Below are 22,912 nucleotides of genomic sequence, written 5' to 3' on the forward strand. Positions count from 1 at the left end.
TATTTAGAACTTTCTTTTTTTCTCAAAACAGACACATTTTAAGTAATCTGAATTGTCATTGTTTTGAGTTTTATGAACTTGTTTCTTTTAATTTAGGCTAACTTAAATTTTACCGAAACTGGGCTGGGATTTCTATTTCCCATCATGCCTTGCCATGACACTCAAAAGGGCCAGTAAATGCCAAAATTAAATATTATATATATATATATATTTGTGTGTGTGCACAATATTAACGCTAAGCGGGAGATTTAGTACTGTTTAATGTTTTGTTTAGCTAGTTTAGATGAGTTTCTGTTAAGTAGATTTTTGTAGGGTTACCATCATGGTGACGAGTGTAGCATGAGCTTCGTTTGAGAACAGATTTTAAATGTATTATATAGCTGTCCTCATTCAGCAAGTACTATTCAATGCTAACACTACCAAAGCATTGTGTAACCAATTAGCAATATGGCATTTATTGAATTAGCTAGTTAAAGTTTTTTAGAAGTTTCCACTACTAAAATGTGAGATTACATGATATTTTTAATTTAAATGTATGAATTAGCTTACTCAAATATTTCAAGTTCAGAGCGATTAAAATGTATGATTGCAAAATAAAAATCTGCAGGTTCTGCTTACTTAAGAAATCTTGAGTTTTACCTACTTATTCTATTGAATTTCATTGGAAAATATATTCTGATATGAGTTTTGACTAGTAGAAATTGTAAATAAATATATAATTGATTTTTTGTACTAGGCATATAATTCTAATTAGATAATATCTCAAATTACAATTTTACTAGCGATAATTAAAGGGTTAGTTCACTCAAAAATGAAAATTATCCCATGATTTAGCCTACTCAACCGGTGTATATGACATTCTTCTTTCTGATGAACACAATCGGAGTAGAAATATCCTGGCTAATCCAAGCTTTATTATGGCAGTGAATGGCTGTTTCGGTTTTGAAGTCCAAGTGCATGTATCCATAATAAACATACTCCACACGCTCTGGGGGTTAAATGGAGTACATTTAAGATGAATGGATGCACTTTTATGGCCTTCAAAACAGAAACAGCCATTCACTGCTATAAAGCTGTGAAGAGGCAGGACATTTTTAATATAACTCTGATTGTATTCATCTGAAGAAGTAAATCCTGGGCTAATTTTAATTTTTGGGTGAACTAACCCAAAATGTAATTAGAGCACTGAATTACCTATTATTTAAGGTATCTTAAATTCATCATCTTTAAAGATGACTCGTCGAAATACAATTGTAACTATCTAAAATATATTTATGAATAGCCAAAGCATAGTTTTATGTTAATTCCGCCTGCCATAGCGATTGAGCTGAATAACAGTCGCGCTTAGCATTAAAAACATCTGTCAAGGTACATTATCACCAGCAGACGGCAGTAAAGAAACTCTAAAAAACCACAAACTCTTTCATTTCTCTGTCTATTTGCCTTTTTAACAGCATCAATGAGGTGAGTTTCTTCAAATAATGTGGACTCGTTGAGTTCAAGAAAGGCTAGAGTCACTCGATGTACAGTTTATTGAAGCAGCTTGGCGATAATCCGCGTTTGTGCTCGAGCATTATTCTTTAGAAGTGATGTTTCTGTATATGTTGTGTTGAGGTTCATATGCCAGCTCGCGCAGCTGAACTTTGGGACCCTCATTAGTTATTTATTTCACGCGTATTGAACACATAGTTCACCTTGCTTGGATTTCATTTTCATTGGGAAACTGTTATTTATTAGGTAAATGTGCCATGCCGCTTGTGGAGTTCGTAGCTGGATGGATTTCAGGTAGGCTAATTCTTAAAAACTTTGGCTTTAGAACAAAACTAGCCATTACTTTGGTTAAAAAATTAGCTTTGACTCTGTTTATAAGCCAAAAAAGTTCTAAACAACCTGTTAGTCTCATGATATTCTTTACACTGTTTCTTACTCCATACCTTGAAGTAACATGTATGGGTGATTCTATAATTGCAGACATAGTGTGCAAAGTCTTTTTTTGTTGCTTTTTTCAAATGGTTATATTTTTATTTTTTTAATACTTTGTTACTCATTGTCATGGATTACATGATGTTACAGGCCATAACAATATAATATTTTCTGTAAAAAGGATTTCAAAGGAAGATTTCTTCTTGTCCAAATTAGTGTATTTTAGTGCTGGGTGGTATGACCAAAAATAAATATCACAGTATTTTTCTAGATTATATCGGTTTCACGGTATATGAAGGTATTTTTTCCCCTATGCATGACCAGGTGTTAAAGGAACACTCCACTTTTTTGGAAAATATGCTCATTTTACAAGTCCCCTAGAGTTAAATAGTTGAGTTTTACCGTTTTTGAATCCATTCAGCCGATCTTTGTATCTGGCGGTAGCACTTTTAGCATAGCTTAGCATACATCATTGATTCTGATCAGTCCATTAGCATCTCATTCAAAAAATGACCAAAGACACTTTCAATATTTTTCCTATTTAAAACTTGACTCTTCTACAGTTACATCGTGTGCTAAGACCAACTGAAAATGAAAAGTTGCGATTTTCTACACCTATATGACTAGGAACTACTTTCTCATTCCTGCGTGATAGTCGCGGATCTTCGTGGCCGCACCATGGCTACAGCGGCACAATGATTCGTTGGTATTCTGTGAAACATGGTGGTAGTTACATTTTCGACTTAAGGCCAATTTATACTTCTGCGTCGAGTGCACGCAGAGGGTACGGCGTACCCTACGCATAGACGCGTTGGATACGCCGTACCCTACGCCGTAGCCTGACGCGCACCTCTCCAAAAATGTAACAACGCGTCAATTCTACGCGGACCGCAAGCGCTGTGATTGGTCTGCCAGAACCCTTCCCTCAGGTCAATAAATAAATAAAAAATCTGCGATAGGAGACTGTGTGTGTGTGTCCAGAAATTGGATGATAGTTCCTTACGTCTGCTATAACACACTATTTTGCAGTCCAGCGATTCTTTATGGTAGTAAATAAATACATAGATCCGCTGAATATAGTTTATTTATTTTCTCATTAAATCCAAAGATGTTAATCAGTAATTGTATATCAAGAACAGGGACACATTAGGGTATATTTCGTGAATGAAGTCTCCACAACAACAATCGCTTGCTGAGCCACCGCTAGTGAAAACAGCGGCCACGAGCTCCGCATGATTTCACAAATGCATTCCAGCGCCAGATCGCCTTATTTAACTTTACTAATCAACTAGAGATGCTTAATTTGTATTAGATACAACAACTCAAGCTGCAAGAAAAGCCGCTCTCTCACTGCTGCTGATATTCCGACATGAATGTACAGATTCTACACATCAAGCTGCTTCTTCTTCGGCTGTTGTCTTGATTACACCATCATGCCCGAGGACACTGCCTTCTAGCGTCTGCATGTGGAATTGCACATTGACGCAGACAACAGCGCAGAAGTATAAATGCTCACGACGGCGTCGGCTACGCGCGTAGCCTACGGCGTACACTACGGCGTACACTCGACGCAGAAGTATAAATGCCTTTACAACACACAGAACCATGGCTAACCACACAGGTAAATCCACAACACAATTTGTCGGCTGCAAGCCTGAAACTTTCTCTGCAACTACACAAACTTAGTGCCGGTCACATTGTAAGTTACCTAGCTGGGCTACTTTCAGGCGCTGCGTAATATCATTGCGCTGCTGCAGCCATGGTACGGCCGCGAAGATCCGCGACTATTACGCAGGAATGAGAAAGTAGTTCCTAGTCATATAGGTGTAGAAAATCGCAACTTTTCATTTTCAGTTTGTCTTAGCACACGATGTAACTGTAGAAGAGTCAAGTTTTAAATAGGAAAAATATTGAAAGTGTCTTTGGTCATTTTTTGAATGAGATGCTAATGGACTGATCAGAATCAATGATGTATGCTAAGCTATGCTAAAAGTGCTACCGCCAGATACAAAGATCAGCTGAATGGATTCAAAAACGGTAAAACTCAACTATTTAACTCTAGGGGACTTGTAAAATGAGCCTATTTTCAAAAAAAGTGCAGTGTTCCTTTAACCACATTTTCTACTGATTGAGAGAGGAAATACTGCAGTAGATTCACTAGAATGCCCTATTTTACTGTCATGACGGCCGGGTGAATATTGTAGAAAAATTCCATACTAGAGTTAATACAGGTTTACAAAGCCCCACAAAATGATGCTATGGAGAGACAACCGATAAAACACAGACTACACACTCATTACAGAAACATGAATATTAAAATATGACCACAGAGAAAGAAAAAAACTGAGTTGAGGGCACCTTAAGCATTTAAAAAATCTTATCTTGTTGTTATAAAAATCCTATATAACAACAAACTGCCAAAACGAGGGAGAAACGTGGATATTTGCAATACATTTAAGAGCACTCTCTGAACCAATGACACATAAGTTTTACACAGAAAGAATAAAGCAGTTACTTTTTTGCCCATTCTTCTTTGAATTGTCATTTTATTATTAACTTGCATCATTCATTGTATTTTGTATAGCAGAATAATCCATCGTGTCATCGCGGTCGTGATCAGATGTAGGCCCATGGTTCAGTGTAGCCAAATCAGTACACATTTCATTTATGAAATATGTGCGCATACACGCTTCGGGTTCACGTTTAGAGCACTATAGTATATGAAATATGTCCATAAAAAACTTAAACACGCTCGCTCCAGTCTATTTGTGATATATGATCCATGTGGTGAGCGTTGTTAATCTCATCTCAAACCGCTCTCTCCCGCGCGCCGCGTGTAGTTTGAATTCTCCGCTGTAATCAAGGGCTGAATCCGAAATCGCCCCCTATAACCTCAAATAGGGCATTATTTGGAGGAGACAGTGCTTTGTAGCGGTGTCCGAAACCACAGTGGACGTTGTTGAGTGCACTCATTCTATCCCACATCGCACTCGCAATTTACAGCCGATGTACACACAACGGTTGTCCGACTTCACGCACTCGTTTTCATTCACTCCTTCAAATAAAGTGATAATGTAGGGAATAGTGAATGAGGGTATAGGGGGCGATCTCGGATTCAGCCATAGGCTGTAATGCGACCTCTGCTGACTGCTCTCACTAGTACAGTGCAACAGTGCAATGGGTCCCCTCTCAAACAGTGATGCGCTGCGTTCTGTTGTTTAAGCGACATATACCGGTATTGCGGTATCATCAAAATTTATATCATAACAAAAATAAATACCGGTATTCGGTATGAACTGGTATACCGCCCAGCACTAGTGTATTTACAGGTGCTGGTCATATAATTAGAATATCATCAAAAAGTTGATTTATTTCACTAATTCCATTCAAAAAGTGAAACTTGTACATTATATTCATTCATTACACACAGACTGATATATTTCAAATGTTTATTTCTTTTAATGTTGATGATTATAACTGACAACTAAGGAAGATCCCAAATTCAGTATCTCAGAAAATTTGAATATTACTTAAAGGGTTAGTTCACCCAAAAATTAAAATTCTGTCATTAATTACTCACCCTCATGTCGTTCGACACCCGTAAGACCTCCGTTCATCTTCGGAACACAAATGAAGATATTTTTGTTGAAAGCTGATGGCTGAGAAAGGCTTCAGATCGGCCTCCATTGGCATTCAGTACATTTACACTCCCAAGACCCAGAAAAGGCACTTAAAACGTTGTTACAAAGTCCATCTAACCACAGTGGCTCTACAATCATTTTACGATGCGACGACAATAGTTTTTGTGCGAAAAAAATAAATCAAAATAACACCTTTATCCAACCTCTTCTTGTCTTCCGTGTGCGCCTCCACGACGCATGCGCGAGAATATGACGTAGCGCCGGGGTTCGGGAATCCATGAAATGCACACTTTAGCCCCATTTTGAGAACTACGCCGAGACCTAAAGCACGATCAATGTAGAATTCAACAGCTTAGACACGCGCGTCTTCCTCTGCTTGTCAACAAATCGCTTCTGGGTCATGTGTCCGAACGCCGGATCTGCGTCATATTCTCGCGCATGCGTCGTGGAGGAACACACGGAAGACAAGAACAAGTTGGATAAAGGTGTTATTTTGATTTTTTTTTGCGCACAAAAACTATTGTCGTCGCATCGTAAAATGATTGTAGAGTCACTGTGGTGAGATGGACTTTGTAACGACGTTTTAAAGGCCTTTTATGGGTCTTGTGAGTGTAAATGTACTGAATGCCAATGGAGGCCTATCTGAAGCCTTTCTCAGCCATCAGCTTTCAACTAAAATATCTTCATTTGTGTTCCGAATATGAACGGAGGTCTTACGGGTGTCGAACGACATAAGGGTGAGTAATTAATGACAGAATTTTCTTTTTTGGTTGAACTAACCCTTTAAGACCAAGTTGGGGCTCCTTTTGCCTGAATTACTGCAGCAATGCGGCGTGGCATGGAGTCGATCAGTCTGTGGCACTGCTCAGGAGTTAGGAGAGCCCAGGTTGCTCTGATAGTGGCCTTCAGCTCTTCTGCATTGTTGGGTCTGGCATATCGCATCTTCCTCTTCACAATACCCCATAGATTTTCTATGGGGTTAAGGTCAGGCGAGTTTGCTGGCCAATTAAGAACAGGGATACCATGGTCCTTAAACCAGGTACAGGTGTGTGCAGGTCCCAAGTCCTGTTGGAAAATGAAATCTGCATCTCCATAAAGTTGGTCAGCAGCAGGAAGCATGAAGTGCTCTAAATCTTCCTGGTATACGGCTGCGTTGACCTTGGACCTCAGAAAACACAGTGGAACAACACCAGCAGATGACATGGCACCCCAAACCATCACTGACTGTGGAAACTTTACACTGGACCTCAAGCAATATGGATTGTGTGCCTCTCCTCTCTTCCTCCAGACTCTGAGACCCTGTTTTCCAAAGGAAATGCAAAATGTACTTTCATCAGAGAACATAACTTTGGATCACTCTGCAGCAGTCCAGTCCTTTTTGTCTTTAGCCCAGGCGAGACGCTTCTGACGCTGTCTGTTGTTCAAGAGTGGCTTGACACAAGGAATGCGACAGCTGAAACCCATGTCATGCATACGTCTGTGCGTAGTGGTTCTTGAAGCACTGACTCCAGCTGCAGTCCACTCTGTGAATCTCCCCCACATTTTTGAATGGGTTTTGTTTCACAATCCTCTCCAGGGTGCGGTTATCCCTATTGCTTGAACACTTTTTTCTACCACATATTTTCCTACCCTTCGCCTCTCTATTAATGTGCTTGGACACAAAGTTCTGTGAACAGCCAGCCTCTTTTGTAATGACCTTTTGTGTCTTGCCCTCCTTGTGCAAGGTGTCAATGGTCGTCTTTTGGACAACTGTGAAGTCAGCAGTCTTCCTCATGATTGTGTAGCCTACAGAACTAGACTGAGAGACCATTTAAAGGGCTTTGCAGGTGTTTTGAGTTCAATAGCTGATTAGAGTGGGGCACCAGGTGTCTTCAATATTGAAAATTTTCACAATATTCAAATTTTCTGAGGTACTGAATTTGGGATTTTCCTTAGTTGTCAGTTATAATCATCAAAATTTTAAGAAATAAACATTTGAAATATATATCAGTCTGTGTGTAATGGATGAATATAATATACAAGTTTCCCCTTTTGAATGGAATTAGTGAAATAAATCAACTTTTTGATGATATTCTAATTATATGACCAGCACCTGTATGTATCATTGTGTAATAAAAATATTTTATTTTACTTTTCTTTTGTTAATATTTCATTTATTTTATTTATAAAAGCCCTAAATAGTCATTTGTATAATTCTACAACATTAAAGGTGCAGTGTGTAGTACTTATGAGGATCTATTGACAGAAATGCAATATAATATACATAACTTTGTTTTCAGTGGTGTATAAAGACCTTTCATAATGAACCGTTATGTTTGTATTACCTTAGAATGAGCCATTTATATCCCCATACGCCGTGGACCCTTACAGCGAAGTTTCCATTTTGCGCTGTCATGTTTCTACAGGAGCCCTAAATGGACAAACTTCTCTACAGAGCGCTAGTCACTCTCTGCTCTCCCCGATGTTGACATCTTTGTCCTGTGTTGGCCATCGTAGCTTCTCTATGTGCTTCAAAAGGGAGGGGTGAGCGGTGGCAATTCGCAACCTCACCACTAGATGCCGCTAAAATGTACACACTGCACCTTTAAATTGTTTAAAAATAACTTTTAACTTTTAAATCTTACGTCAATTCTGTTACCGTACCATACTTTGCCTTTAAATTGGTGAAATTATCTTACTATGTAAGATACAGGAAATGATGTCACTTTCCCTCACTGATAAGATCCGAAGCACTGAAAGCTGAAGAGAAAATATTTTAAACTAAAAAGTTTATTTATTTGATTTATTTTGTAAAACGTCAAAATCGTTACCACAATGTCAAAAGGAAAATCACACAGTGTGTTGTTTAAAAGTCTTTTAATTATGATTTGATCAGTGCCATGTGCTCTTAGCATTTAAAATGGTCAATTCTGTTACCGTCAAACTCTGTTACCGATGTTATTTCTATACATTTCCTAATTTGTCTGTAACATAGTTGACAACTATAAAGAAATAAATTTTTCGTTAAAAGTTTAAATAAAAAGGAAGTAACTTGTGTTTGGCAAGCCCTCAATCATTAAAATTGAATATGTTTTCAATAAGAATTTCTTTTAGTGAACGTTTTTTTGAAATGCAAAATGTATCTCCAACTATAGAATCACTCAAATACCATAGTATCATTAATTACAATGGTAGCCTGTGTATATATCTTTATCGTGATACTGCAGTAAAAAAAATGTTTTAACATAGTAAAGAGAAATATATGCATTGTCCCATACTATAATAAATGATTCACAGTTCCAGATTGTAAACTGGTAAATGATTCACAAAGGGTTAATCATATGTGGTGTTAGGTGCTGTGGGTTTAGTTGTCGGACACCCTTTGGACACAGTAAAGGTGAGTTTCCTTGACATTAGAAAAATAGATGATTTGGTGTTTTTTATCACATTACTGATTTGCAGTTTATGTTTGTTTTGGTCATAGGTGCGCTTGCAGACCCAGTCTGTGTATAGAGGGATATGTGATTGTGTGGTCAAAACATACACACGTGAAGGAGTAAGTCTTCAAACACTACATTGAGCAATAAGAAGGAAAATATTGTTTATCCATTTGATCTTTCATTAAATTTTTTTGTGCAAAAATCTAACCTTTCATTGAAGTAAGAGAATTAAAAGTGGGGGGACATCTCTTTATGAAATATATGCTTTTCTCCAAAACACATTGGTCATAATTAGTTGCACCCTTTTATTAAAGGTGAACTATGTAGGATTTTTGCAGTAAAATATCCAGAAATCACTAGGCCAGTGTTATATATTTTGTTCAGTTGAGTACTTAGAATATCCCAAATGTTTCCAACTATTTGTAAATCGTGAGAAATTGCTATTTTAACCGAGGAACCGGGACGTGTGAGCTATGCGTGTGAGGGAGTCGCCTGTCGATTGCGTCACCCTCGGTTTCCGGTTTTATTCAGTGAAACACTTTACTCTCACTGCAGTGTGAACAAGTGTCATAGCAGCCGCCGAGCGAACGTCATAACTTCCTTTTCAACACACTCAGATATATCTAATACGATAAACAGAGTTGCGTTACATAATACTCATGTCTGGAAAAGAGGAAGTGGCGCCGGCAACCGTGTCATAATAAAAGTCTCACCGGCGACTATGCCATAATAACAGTCCCGCTCTTCAATCGCTCCTGCGGCCTTGCTCAGCTCCACAACACTCTGTCCTGCTCTGCTTCACTACAGTAATGTTAATAATCACATCCATGAACATGATTTCTGCCTGAGTCCTATCCTGACTGTTTCCCACCGGCTGTGAGGTGAAGACCACATGTCCCGAGATTCTGCGCTCAAACGTGGCGTCATCAAACTACGCCTTTGTTTTGAACAGGCGACCTCTAGTGGACGGAAACGTTACATAGTGTAGCTTTAAATACAACTCCCTTTTGCCAAGATGACAGCTCTGAGTCAACTTCTATAATGCCTGATGAGTTTGAAGAACATCAGAGATCATTCCTTCACACAGAATCTCTCCAGATCCTTCAGATTCCCAGCTCTTCTCTTCAGTTCATCACTCATTTCTAAAGGGTTCAGGTCAGGGAACTGGGACGGCCATGGCAGAAGCTTCATTTTGTGCTCAGTCACACATTTGTGTGTTGATTTTTGTTTTGGATTGTTGTCCTGATGGAAGATCGGCCCATTATAAGATTTCTAGCAGAGGCCGTCAGGTTTTGATTCTCTATCTGTTGCTATTTGCTAGATACATGATGCCATGAATCTGAAGAAGAAAAAAAATCGGCCCTCAACATTAAAGATCCAGTGGTATATTTAACCGTTTGCACTAAAGCCATCTGGTGGGATGGCTGACAAAAATCTCATCTGACCAGAACCAGGTCCCGTCTGAAGTTCCAGTCGTGTCTGAACTGAATATGCTGGAGTTTGATTTTGGATGAGCGAGGAGGATTTTTCTTGAAACCCTCCCAAACAACATGTGGTGATGTAGGAGTTGTTTGATCAGTTTTTTAGTCTTTCTGACCCCAAGACTCAACTAATCTCTGCAATTGACCTATCGGTAAGCCCCTCCCCTTGAACGCAGATGAGCCAATAGCAGTTGAGTATCAGTTGCGCTGGGACCAGAACTCGGACATCTTTAGGTGTCAGCTCCATAGAGAAACATTGGAAAATCCGAAGCTCTCATCGGTTTGATGGTGTTTATGCTACAAAAATGCTAAAATGTCGTGCCTGAGGTACTATAACACTGACTCCAGAGATCCAGAGAGGATTTTCTGTTTGTCAAACTCTCGTTAAGTTACGATTAAAGTCCCTGCTAACATACAAACTGTAAAAACTAACTGTTCTCACGTCATGTAACACTGTAGGTCAAAAACACAAAGGTCTACATTTCAGTGCCTCTCCATATTAAACTGGTTACATGTAAATTAATTTCATTTTAGATATGTTTAAGGTCTACATTAGATATGTTTAAGGTCTACATTATCTGTCCTACTAAGGAGGACTCCTATTTTAATGGGTATTATAGTCTACGGGTATAAGGGAGAGCTCGCACGCAGTTTATCGGAGTTGTTTTGCAGATACAAAGTTTACCAGTTATTAACTGCACCCCCGAAAAGGCATACGATCTGTGTGTATGTTTGTTTACTGTTAGTTGTATGAGTGTTTTTGTGTAGTTTGCTGTGTATGTTAATGGTAATGCAACGGTGAGAGAGAGTTTGTGAATGAGACGTTAATGCGCACTTCTTATGCTTTGTTCAGCTCTTACGATGATTTTTTGTAGTGAATAACGATGCAATAAACTTGATAAATCATCAGTTAAGTTTGGCCATCATTCAGACGGGATATACGCTACAATCTGTGTCCAAAAACATCTTGGGATAAGGTTTTCACACTGACAGCTGTACATTGTAAGATATAGCAACTCCGTTTGTTTGTCCGAGTTAGCAACAGTAACTAAGGGGGCGGGGCTTACCGATAGGTCAATTCTCCATCTGTGATCTATGGATAGTCTTTGTCCAATCAAACTCTCCTCCTCTCATGCATTAGGGCGATATAGACACACGTCCTCTTCCAGATTCATAACATCTCTATTTGATTGGAACTTCTTAATTATTGCCCTGATGGTGGAAATGGGGATGTTCAATGCTTTAGCTATTTTCCTACAGCCACTTTCTGCAAATCAGGACTATATTCTGTGGTTTTACTGATTGTGATGATGATTAAGGGAATTTGGCCTTTGTGTTTCTTCATATTTATACTCCTTTAAAACAAGAAGTCATGGCTGGATAATTTCATGTTCCTCGTCACCCTGGTGTGCTAAAAATGTAAATATGAATGGGAATATACTTCAGAGATATTTTATACATAAAAAATTCTAGGGGTGCCAATAATCGTGGCCAATGTGTTTTGGAGAAAAACATTTATTTCATAATGTGATTCCCCCCACTTTCAATTATTTTACTTCAATGAAATTTTTTTTACAGCCATCTTTGTTCATATTTATCAAGGGTGCCAATAATATATATTTATGGTCACACTTTATATTAAGTGTCTTTAACTAGGTACTAACCTTTAAATTAATAATTTAATACAATGAGCTTATTATGTGCATACTTGTTTTTAAATTGTACTTATATTGTTATAATTACCTGCATCTAATTACATTTGTAATTCGTTTCTGTAATTACAGCTATAATTACACTATTGATGTTAATATTTTTGGATGTAATTACATAGTTGTTAAAGACACCTAATATAAAGTGTGACCAAATTTGTATGAAGTACAATGTCAGTAGCATTCATTTAAAATCATGTTTGTAGTGCCGAATTCTGTGACCCTAGTAGGCGCTGTAGTGACGGTAAGGTTGGGATTAGGACTGGGATTAGGAGTAGGTTGGATTAGCTCAATACAGCGCCAACTAGGGTCACAGAATTCGGCACAACAATGTTCATTGTTATTACTCAGCATTTATGTAATAATTCCGTGAACAAATTTTAATGCTTTCTATGCTACATTGGGACAAACTCTTGTCTTGTATGTTGTAGCAAAAAAAGTTCATAATATCTACATATTTACCACAAGACAAAGTAACAAGTAACGCCAGTCACTATATTCAAATGGTTTACATCCCTTTGGTTATAAATATAGTGTGTGTCCGGGACTCAGAGGCAGAGACAGAACAACAACACATTGATGATGGATGAAAGTGAAACGCTGACAACACTTACATTTATAAAGACGGTCCTTAGTTGGCAGGGGGGACAAGTACATGAGGAAACCAGATGGAGGAAGAAAACACAGTAGAGCAGGCTGTGGAGTATAGACGATGAAGGTCGATGACACAGGCCCATAGTGAGGAGGGAGTCGTTGGGACGCTTGTTGGGGTCTGAACATATTTTGGGATAATTGGTTTTCTTTAAAGGGTCATTGAAAAGGAAAAGTTGTGATTTTCTAGACCGATATGGCTAGGAACTATACTCTCATTCCTGCGTAATAATCAATGAGCTTGCTGCCGTACCATGAGTGCAGCGGCACAATGATATTTCACAGCGCCTGAAAATAGGCTAACTTCCGTCAACATAACCAATGTGACAACCTGCTTGCACAGGGAGTGTGTTGGGGACTATTTTCAGGCGCTGTGTAATAACATTGCTAGCCATATCGGCCTAGAAAATCACATCTTTTAATTTTCCGTCGGTCTTAGTACACAATGTAACTACAGAAGAGTCGAGTTTAAAATAGGAAAATTATCGAAACTCTTCTGTCATTTTTGAGTGAGATGCTAACGGTCTAATCGGATTCAATGATCTATGCTAAGCTATGCTAAAAGTGCTACCGCCAGAGTGGCATGTTCCTTTTAAATTGGGCACTATTTGAGGGGACAGCCATTTGTAGTGGTGTCTAAAACCAGTGGACGTTATCGAGTGCACTCATTCAATCCCACAATGCACCGCAATAACAAGTGTACACTCAACAGCTAGAGAATACCCAAAATGCATTGTGAGAGTCGCACGCAAAATGAATTCCCGAATCTGACCAGAAGATGGCGTCCGCAGCTGAATCATCATTTCAACCATTTTCCAAACCGCTGGTCCAATGCGGCTACAGCGTAATATCACACAGGTATTAGGGCTGTCACTTTTTATTCGATATTCGAATATGCATTCGAACATGACGTGAAATATCCATAATCGAACTATAAATAAACGATCCGGTTTTTAAAGTGCCATGTAGCGCATTTATTAGCGAGTAATAACTCGCTAATAAATAATAAAATTTTTCAAGAGTTAACACTAATTTATAGCCTGGTTAAAACCAGACCATTCTCAGTAGTAACTGAGTTATGGTCTGGCAAAGCTTCATAGACAAATCATTTCCAAAGGGGCGTCACCAACGGGCGTCGCTCAAATGCCTCTCGGCGCAATTGGATAGACCTAAAACCAATCAGAGCGATGAGGGAGATGACGTATGCAGAGCGACGGAGAAACAGCTGACTCTGGCCGTTTCTCAATATGCGTTCTTGTCTGTACTTGTGTTCTCAAATAGGAAATGTCCCCGGTTTCCATTTCAGAAATCTGGTCACCTTACCTAAACCACATATTAATGTTTAATATATTATTTTTAAAATGTAAACAAAAAGAGGCAGGGTGTTTTATACTTCGTTTTATTATAAATATATAAGATAATCAATGTTGGCCTAGCTACGCGTTGCCTGAACCACATTCGTGTGGCTATTATTATTATGTTTAATTTTAATTTTTTTATGAAATGAGGCAGTGGTGTTTTATGACATATTTCGTACGCAAACTTCTGACTTGCGTCCGTGACTTACCAAGTTTGACTCCGGAGAACGAACTCCCGAGGACGGGAGGACACTAGTCCGCCTACTATGCTCTTGACAGCATCACTCAGTATATATTTGTATATGTAGTGCACGCAATGCATATTATCTTCAATGCATGTTTATAACAAAACGAAATATAAAAAACCCAGCCTCTTTTCGTTTACATTAAAAAAAACACACACACATAATATAGGCTATGATTATCACTGTAATAAATTAAATATGACACAAAACACAACCCAGTCTCTTTTTGTTAAATGTCAGTTTATGTGTGATCATCAATAGCAATTATACAAGTATAAGTAAAAGGTATAAGAAGCTATACAATAAATAAAGCAATTCAGTCAAAGTCAGCGCCAGGAGACTACAACGGTTAAGTTTAATATCTTAAAAATATAAAGTTATGAAACTTCACTTTGCCCTCAGATAAAACGATCTGTCTAGGAACAAATTATAGATTAATGAGAGCAAAGATCAGCCGTTAGATCTACACAAGACGAGACGGTTTAACCACTACAGAGACATCAGAGCCAGCGGCAGACGGCAGAAGGACTGGCCGAGGAAAGGCGCCTCTCGGCGGGCTCAATAATCGTTTGAGCGCCGCTGAACCACTGGAGCTCACAACTCCGAAAACGGCAGATCAAATTTAAAAAAAGGCGCTCTCTTTATAAATAAACCACAGATTTGAGCTTTAAAGAACTTCATTCACTCCTGAAAAGGACTTAAAACTATATTTTGTAAAACATGAACACTACCAGAGGACTCTTGCTAAGACCCATTCGTTTTTCCACACGACTTTTGCCGAATCCAGTCGGTAAAACAGCGATAACATCTTTTTTAGATATAAAGGCTTCGAGTGTTGTTCTTTGCTCGGGTTTTAACGAAAAGGAGAAGTTTAAATCGCTTAAAACAGACGCGATAGCTGATTCGAACGAGTGATGCTCCACAGCAGCTGCAAATCTGCTTCAACATCGCTGCGCTGTCGTCATCGTGTAAAGCCCGCCCCAACGTTTCTGATTGGTGCCGCGATTTCTAGGGTTTAGAAATGGGTTTGAATGGACTCTTTGCCAGACTACTTGCAGAGCAAATCTAAATTTGCCGGAAGTTGTCTGGGTTTTCCCAGGCTAACTAATTTATGCAAGACACTGATATCTATCTTTCATGAGGTTCTCATTGAAATAACATTTAGTTAAATTTCATTAGATCTATTAAAAAGTTCATAAAACATTCAAAGAGAAAAAAAGCTTTGTCCTTAATTCACGGGATCAGGCTTTAAAGCTGTTTTGTTGAATTATCCTTGAATTACCCTAATGACATTTTATTTATAGTTCAACTGTAAGATCATGGTAGTCACAGGTAAAACCATGCTCCTCATTACCATGGGTTTCTAAAATAAATAAATAATAATAAACTATTGAATTTGTAATAAAAAATATTGTAAACACGTGTAGAAAATACGCAAACACCGGATCTGTGTGGATGAAACGCAAAAACGATACAACATTTGTACGTATACAGCTAAACGCGTCTCCATGTTGACGGGGACTAAAACAGTAAGTGTTTGTGGTGCCTTAAAGTTTTAAGTTTAGTCAACTCAACTTCACATTTCAAGTTGACTAAGCTTAACATTTTAAGGCTGCACTTGAAACAATGTATTTTTACAGTGTACACTCACCTAAAGGATTATTAGGAACACCATACTAATACTGTGTTTGACCCCCTTTCGCCTTCAGAACTGCCTTAATTCTACGTGGCATTGATTCAACAAGGTGCTGAAAGCATTCTTTAGAAATGTTGGCCCATATTGATAGGATAGCATCTTGCAGTTGATGGAGATTTGTGGGATGCACATCCAGGGCACGAAGCTCCCGTTCCACCACATCCCAAAGATGCTCTATTGGGTTGAGATCTGGTGACTGTGGGGGCCATTTTAGTTCAGTGAACTCATTGTCATGTTCAAGAAACCAATTTGAAATAATTCGAGCTTTGTGACATGGTGCATTATCCTGCTGGAAGTAGCCATCAGAGGATGGGGACATGGTGGTCATAAAGGGATGGACATGGTCAGAAACAATGCTCAGGTAGGCCGTGGCATTTAAACAATGCCCAATTGGCACTAAGGGGCCTAAAGTGTGCCAAGAAAACATCCCCCACACCATTACACCACCATCACCAGCCTGCACAGTGGTAACAAGGCATGATGGATCCATGTTCTCATTCTGTTTACGCCAAATTCTGACTCTACCATCTGAATGTCTCAACAGAAATCGAGACTCATCAGACCAGGCAACATTTTTCCAGTCTTCAACTGTCCAATTTTGGTGAGCTTGTGCAAATTGTAGCCTTTTTTTCCTATTTGTAGTGGAGATGAGTGGTACCCGGTGGGGTCTTCTGCTGTTGTAGCCCATCCGCCTCAAGGTTGTGCGTGTTGTGGCTTCACAAATGCTTTGCTGCATACCTCGGTTGTAACGAGTGGTTATTTCAGTCAAAGTTGCTCTTCTATCAGCTTGAATCAGTCGGCCCATTCTCCTCTGACCTCTAGCATCAACAAGGCATTTTCGCCCACAGGACTGCCGCATACTGGATGTTTTTCCCTTTTCACACCATTCTTTGTAAACCCTATAAATGGTTGTGTGTGAAAATCCCAGTAACTGAGCAGATTGTGAAACACTCAGACCGGCCCGTCTGGCACCAACAACCATGCCACGCTCAAAATTGCTTAAATCACCTTTCTTTCCCATTCTGACATTCAGTTTGGAGTTCAGGAGATTGTCTTGACCAGGACCACACCCCTAAATGCATTGAAGCAACTGCCATGTGATTGGTTGATTAGATAATTGCATTAATGAGAAATTGAACAGGCGTTCCTAATAATCCTTTAAAGGGTAACTAAACCCCTGCTCAGAGCTTAACTCCACCCACTGGCAATTTTTTAAAAATGCTGGAAAAGTGGGCAGAGCCCAGCGGAGACAGAGGGGACGAACCGAGGGCGGGGCTGAGCGGAGGGCGTGCACCTGAGACCCGCAGTGACGGGTTGATTGACAGCTGTCAGATTCGCGAGTCGCAGAGATGGAGAATGACTGGAGTGACGCCAGCTTTGCAACAGAGCGGTCATTCTCCTACCTTCACCTGAAGTGGAGGAGGGTGAAAGGTCTGTAGACACAAACCCGGAGTCTTATCAATGCGAGCCGCTGCTCAAACTGCGTTAACTCCCGATGCAGACGATGCTAGTGAAGCAGCCGCGCAAGAGAACCGACCTAATCTATCTGCGTCCGCGGCAACCACTTGCGTGTCAGGGTTTGAAAGTGCGTCTCATGTATGAAAATGATCTGTACACATGACGGGCGCCAATAATATCGCAAGAAAAGCCTGACGTGTACTGACAACTGCATTATTTAACCGTATTTTCTTCAATACAATGTTAAAGCAAGTGTCAAGTGTCGAGTTTCATTCATAATGTTTCTACTTCATGTAACATGACAGTTCATACTGGAGTGAAGCCGTTCTCATCGTGTGATTGGGGGAAACATTTCTGAGGGCGAGGTGAGCTCGTGCCAGGGGCGCGGATAGTGAGCCGTTGGAAGTACCATCCTACGTCACGATGACCCACAACGTCCAATAGGAAAATTCAACTGCAGTAGCCACCGTTCAACCTTAAGAGGGCAGCACTTTGGCGGTTTTACACCATATTTTATAGAATTAAAACACTTTATACTCACATGTCAAAACATTTACTCGAATCAATGAACAGCATTAATAAAGCCCCAGTATTACAGATCATTAACAAAAAAAAGTTGGTTTAGGGTTTAGTTACCCTTTAAGTGAGTGTATATGTTATAATATGATAAATCAAATAAATGTAGTCTTGGTGAGCACACTGGTTGTGTACGGATAAACTCTCAGCAAGAATTAGCGAGTTACTGCTGCGTTCACAAAAAGTTAATCATTTAATCTTCTTTTTGCTTTATTCTCCAGTTCCATGGATTTTTTAAGGGCATGTCATTTCCTGTCCTCTCTGTTGCCCTTAGCAATGCTGTGGCCTTCGGTTCCTACAGTAATGCCCTGGATTACCTGACCCCGTGCCACCGCAGCAGCTCGCCGCTCTCAGCGGTCTTCATGGCCGGCTGCTTCTCAGGTCTAACTCAGGCACGTCTGGGGATCAAGCCAGAAGGATCTAACAGAGCTCACAGCATGTCACTAATTTGTGCTGTTTTGGTCCTCTCAGCTGTTTGTTTCAGCTCCGATAGACCTGGTTAAAGTGCGTCTGCAGAACCAGACGGAAGGCAGGCCAGGAGGGAGTAAATACAGAGGCCCCGCACACTGTGTCGCTGTGATCCTAAGACAGGACGGGGTGAGAGGGCTGTGCAGAGGAATGTGGGCTCTGGCCCTACGGGACGTGCCCTGTTATGGACTTTACTTCCTGCCGTACGAGCTCATCTGCAGGACGCTGACGGAGAAAGGGAAGCAGCCAGGTGATTGGGAATGAATGAAGGAAGTTTATATTTATGGCTGTATATTATATATCAGTATGCTATATTTGTAAGTTTACATATATGGTATATTTATGAAGTATTGTAAAAAATATATATATATATAAAAGTCTAATATTTATATTTATGGTATATGCATACAGTATATTATATTCATATTTTTTATATTAATGGCTGGAAGCAAACGCAGAGTAGAGCAGGTACAAACTATGCAAAAGCAGCAGCCCTTCCGGCGCATATATTAATGGCCGGAATTATGCTGTAAATTTACATTTTAAAATATATTCACATACAATGTAAAAAAGTAAGTGTTCGTGCTGCCTTCATTTGTAGTTTAGGCAACTCAAATATCCAAGTTGTCATTAGTAATGGCCGTATATTCCATATAATAATATATAGTTGTATATTATAATATATATTAGTATATTCATAAGTTCTTAATTATGGCTTTATAATGATATATTCAAAATATTTTATATATACATTTATTGTACAAATTGTTCGATGTTTCTTTACATTTTGGGAAGTTTAATAATATTTTATAAAATATTAATTTATATCTATGCTATATATAATGTATGTAATATTACAACTTATGTTAGTATATTTATAAGTTTATATGCATGGTATATTTATGAAGTATTGTAAAAAAAATATTTATGGTATGTTAATATACATACAGTATATTATTTTCATATTTCTGTTTCTAATGGTTGTATGATATATACAGCTCTGGAAAAAAACAAGAGACCACTTAACCTTGAGAAATCAATGTTAAGTGGTCTCTTATTTTTTTCCAGAGCTGTATATATATATATATATTACAGTATAGGTATATTATAATATATATATAATATACATTATATATATAATAAATATTAGTATTTTTGTAAGTTTGTTTGTAAATGTATGGCTTATGTATATCATAAATGAATATCACAAATATATGAATATATATATGTATATATGAATATATATATATTCAAATGATATTCATATATTTATGTCATATTAATTTATGATATATTCAAAAATATGTTATATACATAAAATAATGTACAAATTATTTAATCTTACTTTTTTGGGAAGTTTCATACAATTTAATAAAATATGGTATATTAATATACATATAAAATTGTACATTATAATTTAAGTTAGTATGTTTGTAAGTTAGTATGGTATATTAATTTATGAAATATTACTGCTGTCGGTTAATTGCGATTAATTGCACTCAAAATAGAAGTTCATGTTTACATAATAGATGTGTGTGTACAGTGTATAAATATGTATATATAAATACACACACACATGCATGTATGTTTAAGAAACGTTTATTCTGGTTGGAATGACTACTCGGCTAAGTTATTAAAACGGCCTGCAAAAGGCTGTTCAGGAACCCCAAAAATGTTCTTAGTGATAAATTGAGTATTAATATGATCATGTGGCCTTCAGGTAACTCTGCTGTGCTAGTGGCCGGTGGTGTTGCTGGTGTGGTCACATGGGCCTGCGCCACACCCATGGACGTGATCAAGGCTCGCCTGCAGATGTCTGGAGGCGGCGGGCGAGTGTACAGCGGCGTGCTGCACTGCATTACTGTGAGTGTGCGGGAAGAGGGCGTGCGCGTGTTCTTCAAAGGACTTCTTCTGAACAGCGTGAGAGCGTTCCCTGTGAACGCTGTGACCTTCCTCAGCTTTGAGATGCTAATGAGAGCCATGACTGACTCCTCCCACGACTGAGTGCTGCAGGGATGATGGATATTGCAGGCCAAAACATGGAAAACACTTCGCATCGTCCTGAAGTCAGTGGGTTTTCGGTTAAATGCCTGAAATAAGGTCTGTGGTGGACACAATCTCAAGATACACGACATGCATCAGTAATACCCTCCGTGATATTTTAAAGCCCTTATTTGTCCTGCTAACAAGTGTCTAAATGGGACTAGAGGTTGACTCTTACATGGTCAATTCAAGATCTTGACCAAAATAACATTTTTCCAGTTTTGGTCAAGATCTTGTATTGCCAATGCAAGAGTCCAGCACTCTGTAAAGTCTCCTCCAGCACATCCCAAAGACGTTCAGTGAGTTTAAGGACTGGACTCAGAAGTACCGATTCATGTGTGGAAATGATTCTTCATTCTTTTACAGTTTGAGCCTGATTAATCTGGACATTGTCATCCTGGAATATGTTCATGATGTGTCTTCCTACAAGGTTGTTTAAGAAATGAAAAGCTACACACTCCATCAATTAGCGTTAGAAGTCACATATATAACATAATAATCACTGCAATAATGATCCAATCATTGACTCTTAAGCATTTGCCCATTTCAATCCAAACAGCGACTTCTTGATATTTTGGCTGGGCAGTGTATAGACATTACTGGGAACGCCCAATAAAACGTCATATCCGCCATTTTCTTTTTTTGCTTGGTGCAGTCCCGAAAAGTTGCCATGTGGCGTTCTGCTCCTCTAGTAAGTTATGTGAAGTTTTAGAGTAAAGATAAATCGTCTAACAAGGTCTACGTGCATTCATTCTAATGGCTTGTTTTATGACGGATATGACGTTTTTTTGGGCGTTCCCAGTAATGCCGACCAAATCTATATCCATGTGTGTGTGTGTGTGTGTGTGTGTATACTTACATATGCACTGTTGTCAATGGTAAATCTGTAAAAAAAATACTGTTGTTGAACAGTCATGTTAGTCACTATTGAATATATTAGGTGTTTGCTGTCACTTCACCTGACGCACAGATCCATTATACTGTTACACATGTGTTTTCTTTCTCAACTGTTTATATTCACTTAAAACAGAACTGACTGCGTTTGCGTGAATACTTGCCAAGACCTAGCCTGACGTCGTCATACACAGATTCTAGTCAGAATATGAGTCTGATGCTGCTCCATTGGGCTGTGATTATGGGGCGTGTTTCAACCGAACCAGGAAAGAAAATGCCTCTGCACTCAATTGGATAGACCTACAACCAATCAGAGCAACGGAGCGACGCATAGTTGTCAACAGAACTCAACTGCACGCACGCTGGAAGAAGTAGAAGAAGAAGATGAGTGTAAACGATGTTTGCAGGTGTTGTAAAATAATTTAAGGATACACGGAGTACTTACGAACACGATCATCATTTATGAGAGAAATAGTAAAGGTGAACGCATATACGAACAAGTTCTCCGTTTAGGATTAGAACGACTTCAAACCAAGCGCTCTTTGGTGACGTGGATGATTACGTTACTGTTGATCATCTGTCCATCATCTTATAAAGCCCGCCCTGACAATTTGATTGGTCGGAACAGCTCTGGTTCAAACTTAGTTGCTCCACAACGGATCAAGTCCAGACCGAACTTCCCGACCTCAAATGTTGTGGGCGGGGCTAAGTTCAGCTGGCATCCAGGCTAGCCAAGACTGGCATTTTGACATTATTTTGTGTGCATTTGACTGTTTAAGAACTCAATTTTGTTCTGAGAGGCAGCTTTATGTGCGTGCACAACACACACGCAATCCCACGCCGAAATTCAAGCTCTATAACACCAACATTCGAATGAAACGACTGTCAGAGAGATGAGAGCGAGAACAGCTGGTATTGTGTGTCTATTATGAGCAAAATTAATATTAAGCGTTTCAGATATTTCAGTATCGATAGCATAATTTTTTTGACAACACTATATTGACGCCTTTTTAAAAGACTACAATTGAAAAATGTATTGCATATTACATTCAACTCAAAGTGGCTAGTGACTGCGTTTCACACCACTGCTGAAATACACACGCATTTGGAGTCTTAATTATAAACTATATTTATTAATGTGTAATAAAATATGACTAATTTCTTCAGATTTTGGAGTGAAATATGAGTAGGACAGGTGATTTGGGGAATATCACCTCCCAAAGATAGACTTTTTGTTCTTGACGATGATCAAAGCCTGATACAATATCCTACAATATCAGGTACAGATGGCTTGTGGCTTGAACAATTTGTAAGAGCAAGAAGTGCTGTTCTTGCATCTCAAAAATATGA

The 22,912-nt window shown here is 38.9% G+C and overlaps 1 protein-coding gene across 1 annotated transcript; it reads left to right on the top strand.

The window, feature by feature from the left end:
* Positions 1–1,381: 1,381 nt before the first annotated feature.
* On the top strand, positions 1,382–21,709 carry slc25a45 (solute carrier family 25 member 45). Its single transcript, XM_079815469.1, has 7 exons — positions 1,382–1,464; positions 1,738–1,785; positions 8,897–8,940; positions 9,028–9,099; positions 18,379–18,549; positions 18,629–18,875; positions 20,346–21,709. The coding sequence occupies exons 2-7, from the start codon at positions 1,749–1,751 to the stop codon at positions 20,627–20,629; spliced, it is 855 nt and encodes a 284-aa protein (XP_079671595.1). The 5' UTR covers positions 1,382–1,464; positions 1,738–1,748; the 3' UTR covers positions 20,630–21,709.
* Positions 21,710–22,912: the final 1,203 nt, after the last annotated feature.

Source organism: Gobio gobio, assembly GCF_949357685.1.
Source record: "Gobio gobio genome assembly, chromosome: 4".
Lineage (NCBI taxonomy): Eukaryota > Metazoa > Chordata > Actinopteri > Cypriniformes > Gobionidae > Gobio > Gobio gobio.

What these genes read in the sequence shown, in the direction of transcription:
- slc25a45 (XM_079815469.1), top strand. Translation starts at nt 1,749, where the DNA reads ATGCCGCTTGTGGAGTTCGTAGCTGGATGGATTTCAG. An exon ending in AAACATACACACGTGAAGGA is followed by an intron (nt 9,100 to 18,378) that starts GTAAGTCTTCAA and finishes TTTATTCTCCAG; the next exon opens with TTCCATGGATTTTTTAAGGG. An exon ending in GGAGAAAGGGAAGCAGCCAG is followed by an intron (nt 18,876 to 20,345) that starts GTGATTGGGAAT and finishes TGTGGCCTTCAG; the next exon opens with GTAACTCTGCTGTGCTAGTG.